At 42.5% G+C, this 23,989-nt stretch overlaps 1 protein-coding gene across 1 annotated transcript in view; it reads right to left on the bottom strand.

The window, feature by feature from the left end:
* Nucleotides 1-23,989, bottom strand: part of zgc:154142 (uncharacterized protein LOC555481 homolog) — a 130,896-nt gene that overhangs the window by 49,008 nt on the left and 57,899 nt on the right. The window contains exons 9-14 of the mRNA XM_051928107.1: nt 21,149-21,289; nt 9,543-9,779; nt 7,914-8,099; nt 7,604-7,713; nt 5,337-5,437; nt 2,086-2,363 (exon numbers count right to left, since the gene is read on the bottom strand). Coding sequence (XP_051784067.1) covers nt 2,086-2,363; nt 5,337-5,437; nt 7,604-7,713; nt 7,914-8,099; nt 9,543-9,779; nt 21,149-21,289 — 1,053 coding nt within the window. The remainder of the gene's footprint in view (nt 1-2,085; nt 2,364-5,336; nt 5,438-7,603; nt 7,714-7,913; nt 8,100-9,542; nt 9,780-21,148; nt 21,290-23,989) is intronic.

Raw genomic sequence — 23,989 nt, 5'->3', positions numbered from 1 at the left:
GACTCCTAGTCTTAACACCACAACCCACTTCATGACCCAATGCCATCCTCTACCATTTTAAACAATAGTAACTTATGGCCCACTGGTGTGTGTGTGTGTGTGTGTGTGTGTGGTGGTGGTGGGGGGGGGGGGGGGGGGGGGGGGTGTGACCCACTTGTTGACCCATAATGAAATATTTCAAAGATGCTTCACTGTTCTGCATAGATTCATTGAATGTTACATCTTCCCTGCTAGATTAAACATCTTCTGCTCCTTACCATGTAGCACAGATTGGGTAGTGACAGGGACAGAATCGCCCTAAGTATGTAATGCTGATCCCTTGCATCGCAGGCTCAGTGGGTGTGCAAGTGCACCTTGGTATTTACCGCTGATGCCCCGAAGCTCAAACAGGAAAGTGCTACACATCAAGCATTGACCCCCACCCTCCTTGTGGACCCTCAATCACTGCCATGCCGCATGGCTAATTGTACACGCCAGCCAAACGTGAATGTAATTAGCCAGGTGGTACAGCAGTGAGTGAAAAACCAACCTTAAAGCAGCCCGGACACAGATAAGACCCCGTGAGACAAGAACAATCTCAAAAGATTTAGGAACGTTTACAAGGCGTTTCTGTCTTCTTGATGGAAGAAAAACACGTGAAGCATCTGCCCAGATCTTACAAAACAAAAAAGAGGAGCGTGACTTCAGAGAGCACAATGTGCCAATCGTGTGCCACCGCCGCCAGGTGGCATGGCAGTCAGCGCCCTAAAGATTAGAACTCTATGAGCGTGCGGATATATTTCTGGCTTTTTGGCTTTGCCTATCATTAGTTTGTGGCTGTTTGTTGTGTTTTGTTTGCGCTTTTCATTCCACCTTCGTCTTTTGGTGTCTGAGGTCCGGTGGCTCGTTGTTTAGCGCTTCTGCCTCACAGCTCAGGTCACATTTTTAGCCACAATAATCAATCCATTATATGTTGGGTATTTACGTATATTTTTTTGTGTTTTATGGTTGTTTTTGTTGATTAGGAGTTATTATGCATTGTATTCGTATGTTATTTGTGTTATTTGGTGTTGCAGGGTGAGGGACGACTCTGGGCCAGACCAAAACTAATTAGGCCAAAAACCCCAATTAATACGTTGGCAGAAAAAAATAAACGAAAGTTACGTGGTGGCGCTGCGAGGACTGGTGAGACGCCGTCATGTGGGCAGCTCTGAGGCGTCTGTGTGACCTTCCTTGTAGCTCGTCAGGTCATACTGGCCAGACAGGAAGGGGCGGGGCTTCCATGGCTCCATTGCTCTTAAGGGGCAGCGTTTTATCGACAGTGTCCCCTCTCGTCCAGGGGTGGTACCAACACGTCTTAGGTCAGGCCAGAGTGTGCACACGTGACATTTGTTAATTATATCCTCTGTCCTGAAATATCAGTGCGCTCCTTGTGCTTTGTGGGAGGAGCCTCCCAAGGGGCGGGGCCACCTGCTGAGCTGTCACTCAGGCTCTTTAACTGAGGAAGCTGAAGCTGGAAAAAAGTTAAGAGATAAGAGAGGAAGAACGCAATGGAAATGTATGGGCCAATGTACCACAAAAAACGATTTATTGATTTATTTTCCCTAATCCTATAGATGATCTCTCCATAGACAGAATAAGGGTGAAGGATGGGTTGCTCCGTGTAGACTGATGGACCAAAATGAGAAATGTGTCCATTAAACATGAAGGCCACAGCACAATGATGTGTGCAGACAGTGAGGGGGTCTCAATACTTTCTCAATCGACCCTAACCGTGTAATCGGTGGGGCTACCAAAGCAGAATCATTCGAGATGCCTTGTTCAGCATATTACGCTATATAGCGCCTTTCACGCTCCTGCTTGCTGTTCTTCATGCACTGATACTTTCCTCACAAAGCTTTCCCTTTCCCTTCTCAAACCCACTTATCCATCTTCAGAAAAATGCCACCCAGTAAAGACTGGCCTCCCGATTGGTGTCCGTCATCTGCTGTATTGTGGACCGCCGACACCTACTGGCCAGGAAAGCCCCACTTTGAGCGGCAGAGGTCTGCCAGTCTCAGCCCCTATTGACTTGTGCAGTTCTGGAAAAATCTCCACACGTCTTACCAGTTTCGTCGCCCCAGCCGGTGGCGTAGCACATTCTTCCCAAAGCCAGGACCTCGTCAGCGGGTGGCAGGCAGGCAAAGCTGATGTGGGCGCTGGCCGTCACCTCTCCGTCCAGCCTCACGAGGGCGATGTCGTACTCCACAGTTGGTACCTCTGGGTACTGGAAGGCTTCATGGCGGTAGATACCCAGCACGCCGTAGCAGCGCTCGCTGGGCTCCTCCACCGTCAGGTTGTGTTTGCCGAGGCACATTCTCCAGCGGTGGAGCTCATCGGCGTACCTGTGGAGTGAAAGCACGTGTTAGGGACCACCTGGGTCATGACAGAGGGGGTGAGAGGGCATAAGATGGACGACACTAGAGTGAGAAAGAGGGAAGGAACAAATGCATGCGTCTTTCTTCACTGATGTGGACACGTCAAGGTGCCTGTGGATTGTAAACCAGGAGATGATTGAAGGAACAACACTCTGTGGTCAGGAGATGCTGAGAGAATTGAAGGCTAAAGGATGAAATCAAAAGTCAAACACAGAAACACACATCCTCCTGCCAGGACCACCATAAATGACAGTGTAAAGGGAGGCAGGGATGGACTGGGGTGGGTCATTGCCTGGCTGAAGGGCCCCTCTAGTGGATGGGAGGAGCGGAGCTGATGGATGGGACTGTGAATTAAAAGGACCTCCAGGGGGAGACTGCCAATCAGTGCTGTACACTCCCCCCATGCACTAGGTGGCAGCATCCCTTGGCTGGAAACACTGCTGCATACACCAATGGGGCAACCTGGGAAATGTAGTCCAGTAGGGCCGCCCTGCAAGGTGCCACCAGAGGGCACTGCTGAGAGCAGGTAGCATACTTCAAAGGGCTTCCCCCTGACCTGGAATGGCTTCCTCCGTGCAATATTGTAGACCTGGAAGTATCAGAATTAAGGGAGACGGCTCACCTCCATCATGGAGTTGGAGTCAAGGGAAGAAGAGGAGGAGGAGGAGAAGGAGGAGGAGGACAAAGCTCAACTGAGGAAGGATGAAGGAGAAAGGAAAAGAAAAAGACTGGCGCATCATGCATATGTGTGTGTGTGTGTGTACACGTGTGCGTGTCTCTGTGTGTGTGTGTCTGTGTGTGTGTTGGGGTGTGTATGCGTGTGTCTGTGTCTGGCCGTGCATGTGTGTGTGTGTGTGTGTTCTCCTTTGAAAGTGCTTACTTCACAATGGAGAGGTCATTTGAACCCGGGCCCTGTGTTGTGGTGTCAAGGGTTTGGAATTCCGAAACATCGCTGAGTGACCAGAGCAGCAGACACCAGTAAGAGTAACAAAGGGTTTCAAATCCACTAAAGGACAAAGTCTGCGTGTAATCACCGCCACATCTATAATGGCCAACAGTGGCCTGTGTGGTGATCGTGGTCATGTGACCTGCTACGTCATATGTGTTTTCGATCATTTAGTGTGAGTGAAGGTGCTTTCATAAATGATGTGAAAGAGCTAGTGTGTCATTGTCATGTGGAATTGACCTTAATCTCCAAGCAATACGTATCGTGACAGAAGCTTCATGATACAACACTCCTGCAAGATGGACCATGTTAGGACTACCAAAAGTAGGGTGAGGCCTTCAAAAGCATCTAGAGAAGTAGAACTGAATGCAACCAGCCTGCCCAAAAGAGCAAACACAAAGGGCAGCCTCACTTCAACAAACATCTCGCAAAAATGTGTTTTACTGTCCAAGTTTTGAAAAACATTCTGTGAAGTCCAGAAAAATTCTTCAAATACCCCACAAGGAAGGGGATCACCGTCAACCCCTGGCTGGTTTGAAGCAAGGCCATAAAAAGTCTTTAGAAAAGAAGAATCTACTGAAAGAAATAGGAATGTGAAAAAAAACAGAACAAAGGCACCCAAAAAAATAAAAAGGTGAGCTAAGGTAAAACAAACGTGAACCAAATCAAAATCAGCAAAAATAATCCAAGAAACTTAAACGGGAATTGAGTGAAGATCACAGAAAATCTCAATAGTTATGAGAACCAACTAACTAATTTACTTATTTGGCGGATGCCTTTGGAAATACAGTTGGTTCAGTTGATAGATAGATAGATAGATAGATAGATAGATAGATAGATAGATAGATAGATAGATAGATAGATAGATAGATAGATAGATAGATAGATAGATAGATAGATAGATAGATAGATAGGTGAAAGGCACTATATAATAGATAGATTTTTATTTTAGTATAGTCGGTAGGATTAGATAGATAGATAGATAGATGAAAGGCACTATATAAGTGATAGATAGATAGATCACACTGTGTATCCACTAGGATTTGAACCCACAGCCTCAAAGATTAAAAGGCAAAGCCCCTTAATTACTCCCCCATTTTAAATGAACCTGCACTTGACTTCAAGTCCCAGCATGCCTCTGTTTGGCTGGGGGCGGTCCCTTAACAATGATGGACAAGTGGCCCCACCTCTTGGGGTTCTATCCACAGAAACATTAAAGAACCACAAAAGACACAGAAATCCAATATAATAACTAAACAGAGTAAAATGAACATTAAATAGACAATTAGACAAATAGTAAATTATAAAAAGCAGTGGACTGACAATGAGAAGTGAACTTAGCCGATAAACAGCAGCACTTTAAACTGGAGGCGGGGAGGATACCTGCCGTGACCATGACGACCATGAAGTGTGTGACGCTGACCTCATACCTTCAGCCTGGTGATGTCACACACAGCACACTTTTGGCTGACGTTACCTAGCAACAGCATGGCAACCAAAAACTGAATGGTCTCAACATGATGGTGCCAATAAGAAAATCAAGATTGTACTGCAGAAGAATGGAGTTCATACAGCATATGATACTGTTAAGATATGTTGGACCACTGGATAATCCCAAAACAAGGTTTCTGTAATTTTACAGACCAATGAATCATTAAAAAAATTAAAAAACAAAGTCTGATTGTGGTATTAATGGCCTCTGCAACAGCTTCATCTTCCTCATGATATCACAGTGTTTCTGTTGTTCCTGGAGTAACCTCAGATGGACATTTCAGTTCAGCATCTGGCATCATAAACTAGGAAGTACCCAAAAAAGTACACAAAATCCCACCTTTATGATGTCATGTGAGATGTGTACAGCTGATTGGCTGGAGGTGCTACAGAAACCCAATGATATGAGACCCACCTTGGTGGCAAAGGCTCTCTCATTAGAATCAATCAGTTGATTTTATATTTTGCCATTAGCAGCAAACACCATGTGTTGGAAAACCTACCTAATAAAGCAATGAGCCGCTGTCAGGACCCAACTCTTATGAATGAGAGTCCCACCACAGTTATGGAAAAAAATCATCTCATTTTGACTGGCTGGCCAAACCTGCAATGACACAAGGTGACAGTTAAAGACAAGTGACATCCAGAGGACGTCTTATCCATCAACCTCTCCCAAGGAGATGGATGACACCTCTTCCTCCCAGTACTGGCCTGCTCCACCAGGCAATAAGAACCTGTGGTAAACTCCCCTGCCATTTGTCTGTTGTGAGATGGAGACTCAAACAGGACTCAAAGGGGTGAGGCCTCCAGAAGAAGCCACTTGTTGTGACCAGCAGATCCAAAGCACGTTACTCACAAAATGTTCCAAAATCACTTCCAATAATGGCCAGTAGAGGGGGAAATCCCATGAAAGACCCTGGCTGGACAAAATGGGGCTTTACAGAATCTTCATAAAATAGTAGAGTTATTCCTCACGATAAAAAATGCTCTTTGATTACAATGAAGCTCTGTGGAGCACAAAGGCACAAGGATTTGCCGAAAACACTAAGGCAATCGAAACATCTCAAAACAAAATCTTAAGAACAATCAATAAAGCAGAATGAAATGTCAAAAATTCAGAAAACCACTAAGCACATTAAATACACAAACGCACAGAAACTCACCAACTCCAGAGCGCATTCACAATGAACTGTCAGGAACTGCGGGAGACCCTCTAGATTTAAAGAGCAGAAGGCGGTTCCTGGGGGTGATTGACAGGTGGCCCCACCCACAAAACACACAAAAATGAACACAGCCTTAGATCCAGATGCAAAAAAAACAAAAAGTAAAGAATACGGCAAATCATACACAAGAGACAAAGTAACCCGTACAAATAAATCAAAAGTGGACAACAAAGACACAAAACAAACATCTGAACCCCAGCCAGAGGATGAACCCCAGCTGAGATATGACACTACTGGAGCCGATGTCACAGGGTATGCCGGGCTTGTAAGGCAAGTGCAGCCATAATCTCAGCCCTGTTGTTTTTCTTTTATCAGTTCTGTCGACATATCAGACAGATGAGCTTATCTTCTGTTTCTGAGGTCCAAAACACCTGTGATGCTTATTCCTCATCACTAAGTTAAATGCATTGTATTTCTGGGTGAGCACTTATTTATTTCCAGCTTTCAGAGCTCAAAGCTACCCCCAGCAACCTGTTGGATGGGCAACCATTGCATTTGTCATTCCAGCAGATGGCACGCCACAAATTTTAAAACTGCTTTTACAAATCCCATACCAAACGGCATAAAACAGAGACATATCCATTGCAACTGTCATTTCAACCGATGGCACACCACAGTTATTAACACTGCTTTTGTGAATCCCATACCAGATAGTATAAAACAGAGATGTACACATTGCAATTGTCATTCCAACAGATGAAGCACCACAAATATTAACACTGCTTTTACGAATCCCATACCAAACGGCATAAAACAGAGACATATACATTGCAATTGTCATTCCAACAGATGTCACATCAGAAATATTAAAACTCCTTTTATAAATCCCATACCAAACGGCATAAAACAGAGACATATACATTGCAATTGTCATTCCAACAGATGGCGCATCACAGACGTTTTCACTAGGTTCCTGCTGTGTATGTGACAATAAAGATCTCCAGTCTCCAATCTAATACAGTATGTGGTCATAAGTTCAATGCAATGAACAGGAACAGCCACCAGAGGGCAGCAGAACTGCATTTATCCAGTAACGATTTTGGAGCCGTCATACGCACACCTGATGGGCTTTGTGAAACTGCTGAAATCAATGAGTTTAAAGGTCATTTTATTTATCTACTTATCCATTTAGGGCCACTAGTGGTAATTTACCATTTATTTATATGATGTTCAGTATTTCAAAATGCTTTCTAAAATAATGTAAAACACTCATTATATAGCGCCTTTCCTAGTGATTGGATCTTAGTTACTAATTAATATTCATTTCATAGGCCGCCCTTCACAGCGAATATTCATTCTTTCATTATGTTTCTAATGCTTGGCACCATGAGGAGTCTGATGCCCGTCTGTGTAACCATCACGCCAACATTATGCATTAATTTACATTTGTGATTGCCACGTGACTGAGGGTCATCTTCTCTCTTTGTCTTCCTCCAACTCACATCCGGCGGTCCTCAGCTCCCTCCCCTCTCCAATGCAGCAGCTGTACCAGGACTGGTGCCAACCCAGCACCCCCCCCCCCCCCCCCCCCTGGTGTCTCGGCTTACCTGCATGGACACCTGCCAAGGCCAGGAGTGGGCACGGGCGGGCTCGCCATTCACAATTCGGGTGTTGACTTGTGGAGTGATGGCGGGCTTTCCACACTCAGATGGCCATTCTGAAAGAGTAAGACATCCATTTTTAACACTTTAGTAATAGAGTCGGTGGTCCAGAAGGTGGCGCCACACTCTTTGCGATATCTGGTTTTCGTGAGTGTAAAATGGAATCAAGGAAGGCTGAATGCTTCACCACATTCTCAGATTTTAGGAAGAAGAGCCACATGTTCACAAAACCAACGAGGTGCGGCCATCTGCTCACCTATGGGGATGTCATCCCAGGGGTTTGGCTGAGGGGCTTCTTCTGTAGGTGCTGGTGACAACGGGTCTGTGGTCCAAAAAGCTCTGAAGCCAGTTTCTTCCGTGAAGAGATCACTGTGAAAACGGACCACCAGCTTGTTTTCCGCTGATAAAATGGCAGGTGGCCACTGATTCCCACAATATGGCCCTGTGCTCAAAAAACAGAGAGAAAGAAAGATGTAGAAACGCAAAGCTTGACTCAGTCAGGAGAACCAAATAAGATGGCAACCTGTGGACATCTGGGAGAGGGATTGGGAAACAAAGCAAAGTGACATAACAACCATGTGACCCTAAATCCAAGAGCAGCTGGACACAAGGGGCTCATTCACAGCAATGAAGAGTCACCAGTAAACTCAATCCAGTCTTATACTGGGATTCACTCCTTAATTTACAAATAAATTCTGAAAAGAATTAAAGGGATATGACTTCCAAAAAGGACCACTTTAAACCTGCCACAGACCCCAAGCTATTGTCATTATTAGGCTGATAGATTTATCCAAGATGACTTACAGCATATGAGATACAAATGATTTCATTTCTTTTGTTTTTCCAATTGGAACACAAGCAGGTGAATTGAGTTGATCAGTGTAACACAATGGTGTCAGCGGTGGGATTTGAGCCCAAAAACTAAGAGATTGAGGTCTAAAGCCTTAACCACATAGAAAGATAGAATGATCAATCAATCTGAAAGGCACTATATGATAGATAGATAGATAGATAGATAGATAGATAGATAGATAGATAGATAGATAGATATGAAAGGCACTATATGATAGATAGATAGATAGATAGATAGATAGATAGATAGATAGATAGATAGATAGATAGATAGATATGAAAGGCACTATATGATAGATAGATAGATAGATAGATAGATAGATAGATAGATAGATAGATAGATAGATAGATAGATAGATAGATAGATAGATATGAAAGGCACTATATGATAGATAGATAGATAGATAGATAGATAGATAGATAGATAGATAGATAGATAGATAGATAGATAGATAGATATGAAAGGCACTATATGATAGATAGATAGATAGATAGATAGATAGATAGATAGGATAGATAGATAGATAGATAGATAGATAGATAGATAGATAGATAGATAGATATGAAAGGCACTATATGATAGATAGATAGATAGATAGATAGATAGATAGATAGATAGATAGATAGATAGATAGATAGATAGATAGATAGATAGATAGATAGATAGATAGATAGATAGATAGATAGATAGATAGCAGATCCAGAAGAATTCCTTCAACTTAACAATGTATCACGTACTCCAGGACTCCAGTGGAAATGAAGGGGAAGGGGACTGAGGACTGAAGCCACACAAAGTGTTATGGGAATCTGGAAACAAACTACCAAGATGTGGAGTTGAAGCAGAAACCTCCAAAACCATTAAGGAGAACCTGGGTGAAATGTTGGGTTAGCTTAGGCTGAATGGACTCCTCTCATTTGTACGATTTCTAATGTTCTTTAGAGGATAAAGAAGATGGATGTGTGATTAACCAACCTTATTAGTCAAACAGGACTCTGAAGCACAACCACCCCACCCAACCAAAGTGACACTCACCATATTTTCTTGTGCCATAAGATGCCACATCAAAAACGACGAGGTTATCAAAGCATTTCTTTGTAAATGGGTCTTGTTCTTCCAGATCAAAGTATGTAAAATTCAGAGTAATCCTCTTCCCGGTAGGGACGTTGAGTATCCACGTGCACATTCTGTTCCCTGGGTACTTCAGGGGCCAGTTGGCGGACTTCATGACGCCCACCTCAGTGTCAAAGTAGCCTCCACAGCCTTGAATCTCTGCAACATGGACACAAGAGACAGAGAATGGTCAGTGGTGAGTGCCTAGTCAAGCTGGCTGGTCAGGAGTTATGACATTAGGTACACACCCACTGAATCTCATTGGCTACTTCGTCATCCAATCTATCCAATCACACCTCTACAATGTGGTGGTAAACACAAAGCGTCACACTGGCGCCATCTAGCGTTATGTTTGAAAGTTGGATGAAGACCCCCTCAACAGGCCATGAGTGACGTAGCTTCCTAACAGAGAGTTAATGAAACATTTAACAATGCAGTGTGAGGACACCGGGCGGTTTGACGCAGCGCAGTATCTCTCTTGGTGACTTCGTCTTCATCGCCCCCTAATGGTGTCCTCCTTAATCACTGAGATTTAGGGATACTCTAACATTTCATCAAGCAGGGTGGGATTCCCCTTTTGATCATATCGGTGCGCAGATACTACATTCTTTCATTTAGCCAAGGGAGGGTGGGAGTCATTGTGGGAGTCCCTCTTGATCACTTCGGTTCAGGGATACGCCAATATTTCAAAAACGCATGATGGGAGTCCCCCTTTGATCATATTGGTGGGCAGATACTACATTATTTCATTTAGCCAAGTGAGGGGTGGGTCCCTCTTGATCACTTTGATTCAGGGATACGCTAAGTTTTCAAAAAAGCAGGATCGGGGTCCCCCTTGATCATTTTAGTGCGTGGGTACTCGAGCATGGGGAAGGTCTAGGGGAAAATTGCCTCTTTTTCAGGACATGCCCTAATGGTAGATCCGCCCCTGGGCTGGGTTAAAGGAGGGTTGTACTGCCCAATAGGGCTGACCAGCTGGGCACCCACATAAAGACTTCAAAATCTGTTTGTTCAAAACACAAGATATCATCTTCTAGAAAGAGCGGTCTGTTACAGTTTCTGGGATTTTAAACCCTGCAGAATTCAATGCTGTTCAGGTGTTGTGAAGACCCTCAGTGTACCTGCCGCCCCCAACAGACAGGCACAGACACTAATTCTTACCAATCATGCCCTTTATTCAGGGCAGGACCCCAGCCAATGAGCAACCTCCAAGGACTGATACCCAGGAGTCACAAGATTGGGAGCATGCTTTGCCACACCCAGCACATGATGAACCAACCGGAGTGGGATCCTCAGCACCAGTCCTGCCACCAACCCCTGAGTTTTCACTGCAAGATGTCACAAGTTGTTATGTGAATTTAAATTATGTGAATTTCCCCTTGGGGATTAATAATCTATCTATCTATCTATAATATAGTGCCTTTCACATCCATCCATCCATTTTCCAACCCACTGAATCCGAGCACAGGGTCACGGGGATCTGCTGGAGCCAATCCCAGCCAACACAGGGCACAAGGCAGGAAACAATCCTGGGCAGGGTGCCAACCCACCGCAGGACACACACAAACACACACACACACCAAGCACACACTAGGGCCAATTTAGAATCACCAATCCATCTAACCTGCATGTCTTCGGACTGTGGGAGGAAACCCACGCAGACACGGGGAGAACATGCAAACTCCACGCAGGGAGGACCCGGGAAGCAAACACGGGTCTTCTAACTGCGAGGCAGCAGCGCTACCACTGCGCCACCATGCCGCCCGCCTTTCACATCTATCTATTTATCTATCTATCATATAGTGCCTTTAACATCTATCTATCTATCAGTTATATAGTGCCTTTCACTTCTCTATATATCTATCTAACTATCTATCTATAATATAGTGCCTTTCACATCTATCTATCTATCTATCTATCTATCTATCTATCTATCTATCTATCTATCTATCTATCTATCAGTTATATAGAGCCTTTCACTTATCTATCTATCTACAATATAGTGCCTTTCACTTCTATCTATCTATCTATCTATCTATCTATCTATCTATCTATCTATCTATCTATCTATCTATCTATCTATCTATCTATCTATCTATCAGTTATATAGAGCCGTTCACTTATCTATCTATCTATCTATCTATCTATCTATCTATCTATCTATCTATCTATCTATCTATCTATCTATCTATCTACAATATAGTGCCTTTCACTTCTATCTATCTATCTATCTATCTATCTATCTATCTATCTATCTATCTATCTATCTATCTATCTATCTATCTATCTATCTAGTGCCTTTCACTTCTATCTATCTATCTATCTATCAGTTATATAGAGCCTTTCACTTATCTATCTATCTATCTATCTATCTATCTATCTATCTATCTATCTATCTATCTATCTATCTATCTATCTATCTATCTACAATATAGTGCCTTTCACTTCTATCTATCTATCTATCTATCTATCTATCTATCTATCTATCTATCTATCTATCTATCTATCTATCTATCTATCTATCTATCTAGTGCCTTTCACTTCTATCTATCTATCTATCTATCTATCTATCTATCTATCTATCTATCTATCTATCTATCTATCTATTGCCTTTCACTTCTATCTATCTATCTATCTATCTATCTATCTATCTATCTATCTATCTATCTATCTATCTATCTATCTATCTATCTATCTATCTATCTATCTATCTAGTGCCTTTCACTTCTATCTATCTATCTATCTATCTATCTATCTATCTATCTATCTATCTATCTATCTATCTATCTATCTATCTATCTAGTGCCTTTCACTTCTTTCTATCTATCTATCTATCTATCTATCTATCTATCTATCTATCTATCTATCTATCTATCTATCTATCTATCTATCTAGTGCCTTTCACTTCTATCTATCTATCTATCTATCTATCTATCTATCTATCTATCTATCTATCTATCTATCTATCTATCTATCTATCTATCTATCTATCTAGTGCTTTTCACTTCTATCTATCTATCTATCTATCTATCTATCTATCTATCTATCTATCTATCTATCTATCTATCTATCTATCTATCTATCAGTTATATAGAGCCTTTCACTTATCTATCTATCTATCTATCTATCTATCTATCTATCTATCTATCTATCTATCTATCTATCTATCTATCTATCTACAATATAGTGCCTTTCACTTCTATCTATCTATCTATCTATCTATCTATCTATCTATCTATCTATCTATCTATCTATCTATCTATCTATCTAGTGCCTTTCACTTCTATCTATCTATCTATCTAGTGCCTTTCACATCTATCTATCTATCTATCTATCTAGTGCCTTTCACATCTATCTATCTATCTATCTATCTATCTATCTATCTATCTATCTATCTATCTATCTATCTATCTATCTATCTATCTATCTAGTGCCTTTCACTTCTATCTATCTATCTATCTATCTATCTATCTATCTATCTATCTATCTATCTATCTATCTATCTATCTATCAGTTATATAGAGCCTTTCACTTATCTATCTATCTATCTATCTATCTATCTATCTATCTATCTATCTATCTATCTATCTATCTATCTATCTATCTATCTATCTACAATATAGTGCCTTTCACTTCTATCTATCTATCTATCTATCTATCTATCTATCTATCTATCTAGTGCCTTTCACTTCTATCTATCTATCTATCTATCTATCTATCTATCTATCTATCTATCTATCTATCTATCTATCTATCTATAATATAGTGCCTTTCACTTTTATCTATCTATAATATAGTGCCTTTCACTTCTATCTATCTATCTATCTAGTGCCTTTCACTTCTATCTATCTATCTATCTATCTATCTATCTATCTATCTATCTATCTATCTATCTATCTATCTATCTATCATATAGTGCCTTTCACTTTTATCTATCTATCTATCTATAATATAGTGCCTTTCACTTCTATCTATCTATCCATCTATCTATCTATCTATAATGCCTTTCATCTCTATCTATCTATCTATCTATCTATCTATCTATCTATCTATCTATCTATCTATCTATCTTTCTATCACATAGTGCCTTTCATATCTATCTATCTATCTGTTATATAGTGCCTTTTACTTCTCTATCTATCTATCTATCTATCTATCTATCTATCTATCTATCTATCTATCTATCTATCTATCTATCTATCTATCATATAGTGTCTTTCAAATCTATCAATCTATCAGTTATATAGTGCCTTTCACTTCTCTATCTATCTATCTATCTATCATATAGTGCCTTTCATATCTATCTATCTATCTGTTATATAGTGCCTTTTACTTCTCTATCTATCTATCTATCTATCTATCTATCTATCTATCTATCTATCTATCTATCTATCTATCTATCTATCAGTTATATAGTGCCTTTCACTTCTCTATCTATCTATCTATCTATCTATCTATCTATCTATCTATCTATCTATCTATCTATCTATCTATCTATCTATCTATCCCTTTTCCAACCTGCTGAAACCAAACACAGGGTCACGGGGGTCTGCTGGAGCCAATCCCAGCCAACACAGGGCACAAGGCAGGATCCAATCCTGGGCAGGGTGCCAACCCACCGCAGTCTATCTATCTATCTATCTATCTATAATATAGTGCCTTTCACATCTATCTATCTATCATATAGTGCCTTTCACATGTATCTATTTATCTATCTATCATATAGTGCCTTTCACTTCTCTATCTATCTATAGTGCCTTTCATATCTATCTATCTATCTATCTATCTATCTATCTATCTATCTATCTATCTATCTATCTATCTATCTATCAGTTATATAGTGCCTTTCACATCTATTTATCTATCTATAGTGCCTTTCATCTCTATCTATCTATCTATCTATCTATCTATCTATCTATCTATCTATCTATCTATCTATCTATCTATCTATCTATCTATCTATCTATCTATCAGTTATATAGTGCCTTTCACTTCTCTATTTATCTATCTATCTACAAGCAGTACACAAAACACTCTCTTCTTCCCGGACTCTTGCAGCCTCCTTCTCTACACCTCGTAATCGAGCTTCGTCCCTCTTCCTTCCAACTCTGGCTCTCAAATGAGGTGAGGCGTCCCCTTCTACAGTATTCTGCATCCCGGGAATACTTCGGTGTCACATCCTCGTGACCTGGGAATATTTCAGGGAAAGGTCCTGTACACAAGGGCTCAACAATCCCTGCGGCACTCCCCAACAGGGCTGTAGCGAACTCCAACTCCCAGCATGCCCTGTGGGAATCTGCAGGCAGGGGCTGCCAACTATCAGTTCAGGGGAGACAGTGCCCTTCATAAAGTACCTCACCCTATCCTTCCATTCATGAGGGGTCCCGGTTGGGTGAAAATGCTGGCCCCCTCTTACAGTATTCCTCGCTTTTTGAAAGTTTGCTTTATGCCCCTTGGCTTTTATGAAAGACTCACGTTAGTAGGTCATTAGTACCTGTTTTCACTAACGGAAAGAAATCTGAAGAAAAAAGCAAAAATAGCGTTCGATGTTTTTATTTTATAGTAGCCGTACTTTGCAGCTTCGCCCGCGTATTGGTCAAAGAGGACAGTGAGGAGGCCCCGCCCAGCACTCTTCCCCCTCCCCTTGGCCTGCAGTCTCTGTCTTGGATTAGCGTGAATGTATCGCTCCTGCAAGCAAACTCTGTTAGCATAATAAGAGAAGTCGCAAAATCAACCAGAATATTCTTGTTCTATCGTTCACTAACTAAGCGGAGTTAAGGTTATGCCCCAAGGCAGACATGTGAGGAATCTGCGCTAATAAATTAGTACTGCAAGCAAACTCAGATACTTAGCATGATGAGAAAGTCGCAAAATCAACCGGAATGTTAAAGATCTAAATCCGTGAAATAGTTCTCTCGTTCACTAAATAAGCGGAGTTAAGGTTACGCCCGAGGTAGTTGGACCCGCCCCCTTCCGCACAGCCCGATGAGTCTCTCTCGGATTTACGATAATAAATCGGTACTGCAAGCGAACTCTGATACTTAGCACGATGAGAAAGTCGCAAAATCAACGGAACGTTCAAGCAAATTATAGAATCTGTTAAGTAGTTCTCTTGTGAAAAGCGGACAGACATACAAACGGGTCTAAAAAAACTATCAGAAATTTTGCGCTTGCACCACGAAATTTTTAAAACCGTTTCTTAGTGAGCATCTATGGGCCAAGGGTAAGCTACATTTCATGTTTCAAGTCCCAAGTCCTCAGGGTTCAGGAGATTTCATGGTGAGTGTGTCAGTGGCATTTGGCTTTTATATATATACTAGCCAACCTGCGGCGTAACATACGCCGCATAATTATGTATTGATGGGTGAACACTTGCTGAACGACACAGTTGTCCAAATGGGGTGGGTTTGTGGATACCACTGTGAGTGAATGAAAAGATGGACCTCTGGAGAGAGCAACATATAATTGTCCGTGACTGAAAGCGGGATCGTCTGTGACGATGGAGGCCACGCTGGTGAAAGTTACTTCGTCGGTAGGGATAAGTTTCAGCACTTGTTCATTAAGGTGTAGCGAGTCTTCGGTGTTGACGCTTAATATAGCTTGTGTACTGAGATGTTCCGGAGTCACAGTTGAGAAACACTTTTTTAATGTCTTTTAAGCACAGGGAAAAAAATGAACATGTGAAACATCCGTAATGTAATAAGCCACCAAGAAAAGTAACATTGCAACAATGCACGCTACGATCCGATCGCTGTAAACAGAAGTGAAAACAAAATCGAGGCCGGTGCATTCTTTAACTGCCTTGTAGCGCAATGGTAGTGCTGCTGTTTTGCAGTAAGGAGACTGTGGAAGATTTTGGGTTCGCTTCCCGGTTTCTCCCTGTGTGGATAGCGCTTTGAATACTGAAAACACCGGTATATCAATGTAAAGAAGTATTATTATTCTTATGCGTCCAGCGCTCTCTCTCTCGCGTGCCTGTATGTGTGTGTGTCGCTCGCTCTCTCTCGCTCGCTGCACGTGTTCCTGCAGGCATACCAGTAAGTGAATGAAAAGATGGAACTCTGGAGAGAGCAACATACAACTGTCCGTGACTGAAAACTGGTTTTGGCAGATACAGGCATATCTTTTTGAAAGTTTGGCCCTGTGCCTTATCAATTGTCATCGCAAAGGCAAATCTAACAGGAAATTGTCTTTGTGTTAAAGTAAAAGGCAAATTATCCGCGACAAACTGTTTTACACGCTGCATACCAACCCGCGGCGTAGTATACGCCGCATAATCATGGTTTTTAAGCAGAGGGAAAAAATGAACATTTGCAAAATCCGTAACGCCGCTTTCAGTAAGTACAATGCACACGCGTTTAATTTGTCAGCCACTTTTTGCCAGCCGTCTTTTCTGGTTTGGGCTGCTTTTGCAGTGTTACCGCTTGTGCATATTAAATCTTGAAATCCTTCGAGTAACTAATTAACTAACTAACACCCACCCACCCAGCTTGTGAGAAAAAAATGTGCCCGTTCTTTCATCATTTTGTCGCAGCCTATCAAAGACTTGCTGATCATGCTTTCTGGACTCAATATACAGTTGAACCTCGGTTCACGACCATAATTCGTTCCAAACCTGTGGTCATAAACTGAAGCAATTTCCCCCATAGGATTGTATGTAAATACAATTAATCCATTCCGGACCATACGAACTGTATGTAAATATATTTTTTAAAAGATTTTTAAGCACAAATATAGTTAATCATTACACCATAAAATGTACAGTGTAATAGTAAAAACATTGAATAACACTGACATATAAACACCCAGGCTCCCTGCTCAGCTGCATGCTCTCTCTCTCTCTCTCTGTAACATTGCAGCAGTTGTATACAGTAATCCCTCCTCCATCGCGGGGGTTGCGTTCCAGAGCCACCCGCAAAATAAGAAAATCCGCGAAGTAGAAACCATATGTTTATATGGTTATTTTTATATTGTCATGCTTGGGTCACAGATTTGCGCAGAAACACAGGAGGTTGTAGAGAGACAGGAACGTTATTCAAACACTGCAAACAAACATTTGTCTCTTTTTCAAAAGTTTAAACTGTGCTCCATGACAAGACAGAGATGACAGTTCAGTCTCACAATTAAAAGAATGCAAACATATCTTCCTCTTCAAAGGAGTGCGCGTCAGGAGCAGAGCATGTCAGACGGATAGAGAAAAGCAAACAAATCAATAGGGCTGTTTGGCTTTTAAGTATGCGAAGCACCGCGACACAAAGCTGTTGAAGGCAGCAGCTCACACCCCCTCCGTCAGGAGCAGAGAAAGAGAGAGAGAGAGAGAGAAAAACAAACAGTCAAAAATCAATACATGCCCTTCGAGCTTTTAAGTATGTGAAGCACCGTGCAGCATGTCACTTCACAAAGCAGCTGCACAGAAGGGAGCAAAGTGAAGATAATCTTTCAGCATTTTTAGACGAGCGTCCGTATCGTCTAGGTGTGCGAACAGCCCCCCTGCTCAATCCCCCTCTGTCAGGATCAGAGAAAGTCAGCGCAAGAGAGAGATTGAGAAAAGTAAGCTGGGTAGCTTCTCAGCCATCTGCCAATAGCGTCCCTTGTATGAAATCAACTGGGCAAACCAACTGAGGAAGCATGTACCAGAAATTAAAAGACCTATTGTCCGCAGAAATCCGCGAACCAGCAAAAAATCTGCAATATATATTTAAATATGCTTACATATAAAATCCGCGATATATATTTAAATATGCTTACATATAAAATCCGTGATAGAGTGAAACCGCGAAAGGCGAAGCACGATATAGCGAGGGATTACTGTAAACACTTTTTTTTAAAATGAGTTTTAAGCACAGGGGGAAAAAAGGAACATTTGAACAAATCCGAACTTTATTTAAAAGCCAACCAAGATAGTAACATTGCAGGAGTTCACCATTTTTAATCAGGCGACTGACAGTAGGGGAGTCAGGCACAGAGAAGGTCAGCTGCAGAGAGAGCGTCTCGACTGTTGCAGGGCGGTGAAGCAGGTGAGACGCTAATGAAAAAGAGGCACAGGGCTTACTGGTTTTTAAAGACTGCTTCCTTCATTGTGTTTTAACCTCAGTTTTAAAGGATTGCGCGGCTCTCTCTGTCGCGCTGCCTGTGTGTGAACCAAGGTTCCACTGAGGTTGACTAATGAAAAGTCAACGTGGCTCAGAGCTGCATGTGGAGTGTGGCACAGACAAACAGAAATGATGGCATGTTTTCCGGGGCGTCGCGTCCAAGTTGGTGGGCGTGACTCAGCGAGTTGTCGTCGTATCCAATGGTCTTAGAGTTGGTGGGCGTGGCTCCTTCCTGCGTGCGCCATGGGTGTCTTACTTATCGGCGGCTTAGTGAATCCATGCCCCTTCTGGCGTGCTTTCCATGGGTGGCTACTTACATTTACATTTACATTTACATCATTTAGCAGACGCTCTTATCCAGAGCGACTTACAACTATGAGTTTCCATTTCTTTTCTACCAATTAACCTACTTTACGCCGTCTGATGCCTACAGGATTGTTGTATTTTGTACTGTTTTATAAATATTCCATGTTGTATGAGAAATAAAAAAAAAACCTTCCCGTACCATTCAGCGCATCTGTTTTTATAACGAAGTACGCGCATGGTTGAACTCCCTGCACATTCACCTGCTGTGTCCCCACATTATAAATAATAATTGTTTATGACAAAATAGGATGGATAGTATCAATGCTGAACCTTTAATTGTACTTGTCTTCCAGCTTAGTGAATTATATATATATATACTAGGCTCACCCGCCTTTTAAGGCGACCGACTTTTATCCTCAGTTTGTGTGCGCTCCATGTGTACATCAGACATGTAAGTGTAGGGAATGAGAACATCAAAGTGCTCATTCATAACATCTTCCGAAAATGTACGTTTTTTATCCCCTCGAGTGCCTGTCCAAAGTCGTACAATGTCAGCCCAAATCTGTACCGCTAAAGACGGAGTTTCATGCACTAAATAAGCTATAGATGAGAATAAACAAGCACCATCTCCCCTGATATTTACTACGCGGTGAGGCATTTGTACTCCATCAACATTAATTATTTCCAGAGACATAATTTTGTCTATTTTTCCAGCGCATCGCGCACAAAAGCAAGGGAACGATGGGAGCACCAGAACTCTGCTCACATCGCGTCGCTTTGTACCGCAAGCCGCAAGTAGTAAGTCTGTGATAAGCGGAATACCGCTACGCTTTGCACTCATGGGACGGAAGGACAATCCCGACCGCTTTTATATAGTCGATATATCGCACAGTCTGGAGTAGAAAATCATCTTTTACCTGGAAAAACGAAACTACAAATCCCATCGTGCATTGCAAAATGGACGTGGCGTGCGTGAAACTCCGCGTCTGCGTAGCACTCACGGGACAGAAGGACAATCCCGACCGCTTTTATATAGTAGATAGCGAGAGAGGCACCACTAAGCTCCTCCCCCAGGAACTAAACTCAGCATCTCAGTCTCAAGCCGCCACAGCTTTGAATTTATTTTGAGTTTTAGCTGATGCGATTGCAAGAGGAATAGGAGACGAATCGAAACCGAACGCGATAACAAACGGCCCGAAAGTTGAGTCGTCGTGAAGAACTTGCTTGAGCTTTACATTATGACTGACGGTGCGTCAGTGACTGCAGAATAACATGACATTAACGTTGAAAGGACACATGGGTTTTAGGGCAAGGAACAATAGAAAAATGCATGTGGCCAAGCGGTCGAGAATACTGACGTATTTCAAGGCTTCCACATCATCCATAGCAGACGACGAAGCTCGACCTTCCACATTGAGGCAGGCAGACACAGAAGAAGATGTAGATGTTAGTGACCCGCCTGCCCTGATGGATTCAGATGACGATGAGATGTTAATAGATGACCTTCTTTCAGAGGCCGTCAATCCATTAGCTGACATAGGCGGCTACCAGGGGCGCCATTTGTAAAAATTAAGGAATACTGAGGGGTGCCATTTATGTAACTCAAGTGGCCCATGCACTGTAATAGACCCCCCAATACCCTATGAACGCCAAGGGACACGTAATTCAAGGGGCTGCACTGACTCCATTTGGGCTTTGCTCAGCATTGACTTCTTCTAGCCCAGAGTTATCTAAAATGACTGGCGTCCCCCTGGGGTGGCCCCCCCTTGGTATCCTTGGCTTGGCTTACCTCTAGTGCTGTCACCTCAGCCCCCCCTTTTCACTTGCCATTTTATCATTTCAGTTTCCTTCATGTACATTTTTTCCTGTTTGCCCCACTTCTTCTCTTGGCCTGCCCTCATGACGCCCACATTCAAGACGTTCCTGTTCGAGTCACAGAGCCGAGGTGCCCATCTGCGGCCCTTCTGCTCTTATTCTTGCGTAACCCTCAAGAGGATTGTACTCCACTACACAATGGCAGAAAATCTGACTAACCACTTGCTGACTTAAACCTTCTATTCCCTCCCTCATGAATCCCCAGGGCCCTGGCAGCTCAGATGGTAATCCCAGCCTTCTGCCTATTATCCATACCTTCAATATCCTCGGGATGAATGGCTTCCCAAATGGCAGAGAATCCGTGGTCCGACAGCTGTTGGTCCGACTGGAACTTGAGGGAGAGCCTGTTGCTGTAGCTGAGAAGGACTGGAGGTGGAGCGTACCCACAGTGGGAGCCTGGCAGTGACAGAAAGAAGGGATGGGTCAGTGACACAGGGTCTCCATTGGAGGCACGATATCTAACAGTGTGGCATCTATTCCAGTTTTATAAAATACAATAATCACAGTGACAGGCTGTGCTACCCGTCTAAGACGGGTTGAAATCTGAGTAATCGACGTACACCTCAGCATTAACATTTGCAGTGCTCCATCTACTGGAATGTATTTGGTAGTGCATGTATTAATAAAATGCATTACATTTGTCATTCCAACAGATGGTGCATCACAAATATTTTTTGTAGTAAAAAAAATGCATTACTGCAAATGTTTGTGATGCATTCTGTTGGAATGACAAATGCAATGCATATGTCTCTGTTATATGCTATTTGGTATGGGATTCGTAAAAAGCAGTCTTAATGTTTGTGATGCGCCATCTGTTAGAATGACAGAGGCATAGCAACTGGATGGACACACAGATATCTATCCATTATCCAACCTGCTATATCCTAACTACAGGGTCACGGAGGTCTGCTGGAGCCAATCCCAGCCAACACAGGGCGCAAGGCAGGAAACAAACCCTGGGCAGGGCGCCAGCCCACCGCAGACTCACAGATATGCAGACACTTATCCTTTTATTAAGGCAGATGATCCAAAGCATTGTGAGTCAATGACGTTGACTATCAGCTAAAGGTTAAGGTCAGGGATATGTTTGTAAGTAAGCTGACATGAGGTACTCGTAGTCGATGTGGGCAAGAACTGAGCGATGCTGAAAAGAGCCAAATCAACACAATAAGAGTATCTAAGTCTCAGAAATGAAAATCCATAAACAGAAGCAGAAATTCATGAAATTCATCAAGGCACTACAGCAGAAAGCTTACAACACCACCAAACACCAGAGTGCATTTGAATCAAGTGCTGTGGACTGCGTGGCTGGGGGCGTGTCCAAAGAAAAAGGATGCCCCACCCATGACTAACAGGTGCCACGCCCCTTTACCGCTGCCTCTTCCCTCCTTCTTCCAGTCAGCTGGCATTTGAAGGCATTTTGCCCAGTAATGTCTTACTGTCCCGCTCCCGTCTGTCCACTTTTTAACTTTTTTCATCCAAGTTGTCTTCCTGCAGTATAACCTTTGATCTTTTTTTTTTTTTCTCTATATGACATCCAACCAAGAGATGAGTTTTTTGATGGCTGTCCCTCCAGGTTGGCATTTGCTAACACACAGGCAATCTGGCAGGCTGTCGAGACAGCTGCCAATCTGAAAACGCCCGCCAGCCCTGTGACATCTTCTGTAGTGACGTCCTGGGGTGGATGTGACAGACCAAGGACATTCAGAGTGAAGTCACCCCAGACGACCGTGACATAAAGTTCTTCCTGGAAGGAGAAATGAAAGTGGGCCAAGGCTTGGAATGGAAAAGCACAGAATGACCCAACTGTCACAAGCCGTCTACAAAAGCAGATGACCTGCTAGTAGTTTGGGACCGACCAGGACTGAGGGGGATAATAAGAGAGGAAAAGAGAGGCAGATGAACAAAAAAAAGTAAGTTTTTATTCCACAATAGCAAAAAAAAAAAAAAAAGTTTGCACTAAAAAAATATAGTCCAGAGTCAAAACAATTCTAATTGTGAAAATGCAAAGAAGAAAAATATACATAAAAATAGAATGAATAAAACAACACAGATTCAGGTAAGGTAAAGGGTATCAGCAGCCTTAAAGAAATAACAAAACTGGACTCTGTTTCAGCCCATGCCATAAATACAACTCCTCGGGAAAACAAATCTTGGGAGTGGCTCCTTAACATCAACCAACTGCTCAGCCACCAGGCACCTCTTAGCCTGGCGCACGTCACACACCTTAACTCCATCCATTATCCAACCCACTATATCCTAAACACAGGGTCACGGGGGTCTGCTGGAGCCAATCCCAGCCAACACAGGGCGCAAGGCAGGAAACAAACCCTGGGCAGGGCGCCAGCCCACCGCAGGGCGCGCACACACACACACCAAGCACACACACGGGACAATTTAGAATTGCCCACACCTTCACTCTTTCTGTCAAATCTCTCCGATCGATCGTCAAAACTTCCCCCTCTTGCGGCCACAGCGTTACTTACAAAGGCGTCTCAATTCCCTATTTGCCTACAAACAGGGAGACACCATTTCGATACTAAAGGGGGAATCGTACACCTCGAATAAAAACAAAAAATATCCGACAACAAAATAAACATATTTAAACACTAAGTAATATTTAAATAATCTTAAATTAAGCTCGAGATTACTAAAACAAAAAACGAAAACGCAACGGTGCACATCCACTACTAAACTAAAATGGATTCCCCTGTGGCTTTCTTTCAGCTTTCCCAGACACCCGCGACTTCGCTTAGCTTCGGCGCCACCTTAAAAAAACACCGGCCGGTGAACATGGAATAAAACACTCGAGGCTCATTACTGACAAGTACGGAAGCGTATTAGGGGGGCCATGGAGAATACAAACACACACACACATATATATATATATATACAGTATACATACAGTGCATCCGGAAAGTATTCCCAGCGCTTCATCACTTTGTCCACATTTTGTTATGTGACAGCCTTATTCCAAAATGGATTCAATTCTACACACAACACCCCATAATGACAACGTGAAAAAAGTTTACTTGAGGTTTTTGCAAATTTATTAAAAATAAAAAAAAAAACGGAGAAATCCCATGTCCATAAGTA

Source organism: Erpetoichthys calabaricus, chromosome 5 (genome assembly GCF_900747795.2).
Source record: "Erpetoichthys calabaricus chromosome 5, fErpCal1.3, whole genome shotgun sequence".
Lineage (NCBI taxonomy): Eukaryota > Metazoa > Chordata > Cladistia > Polypteriformes > Polypteridae > Erpetoichthys > Erpetoichthys calabaricus.
Note: the sequence above shows the minus strand (reverse complement) of the source record. Positions and strands in the feature narration are given on the sequence as shown.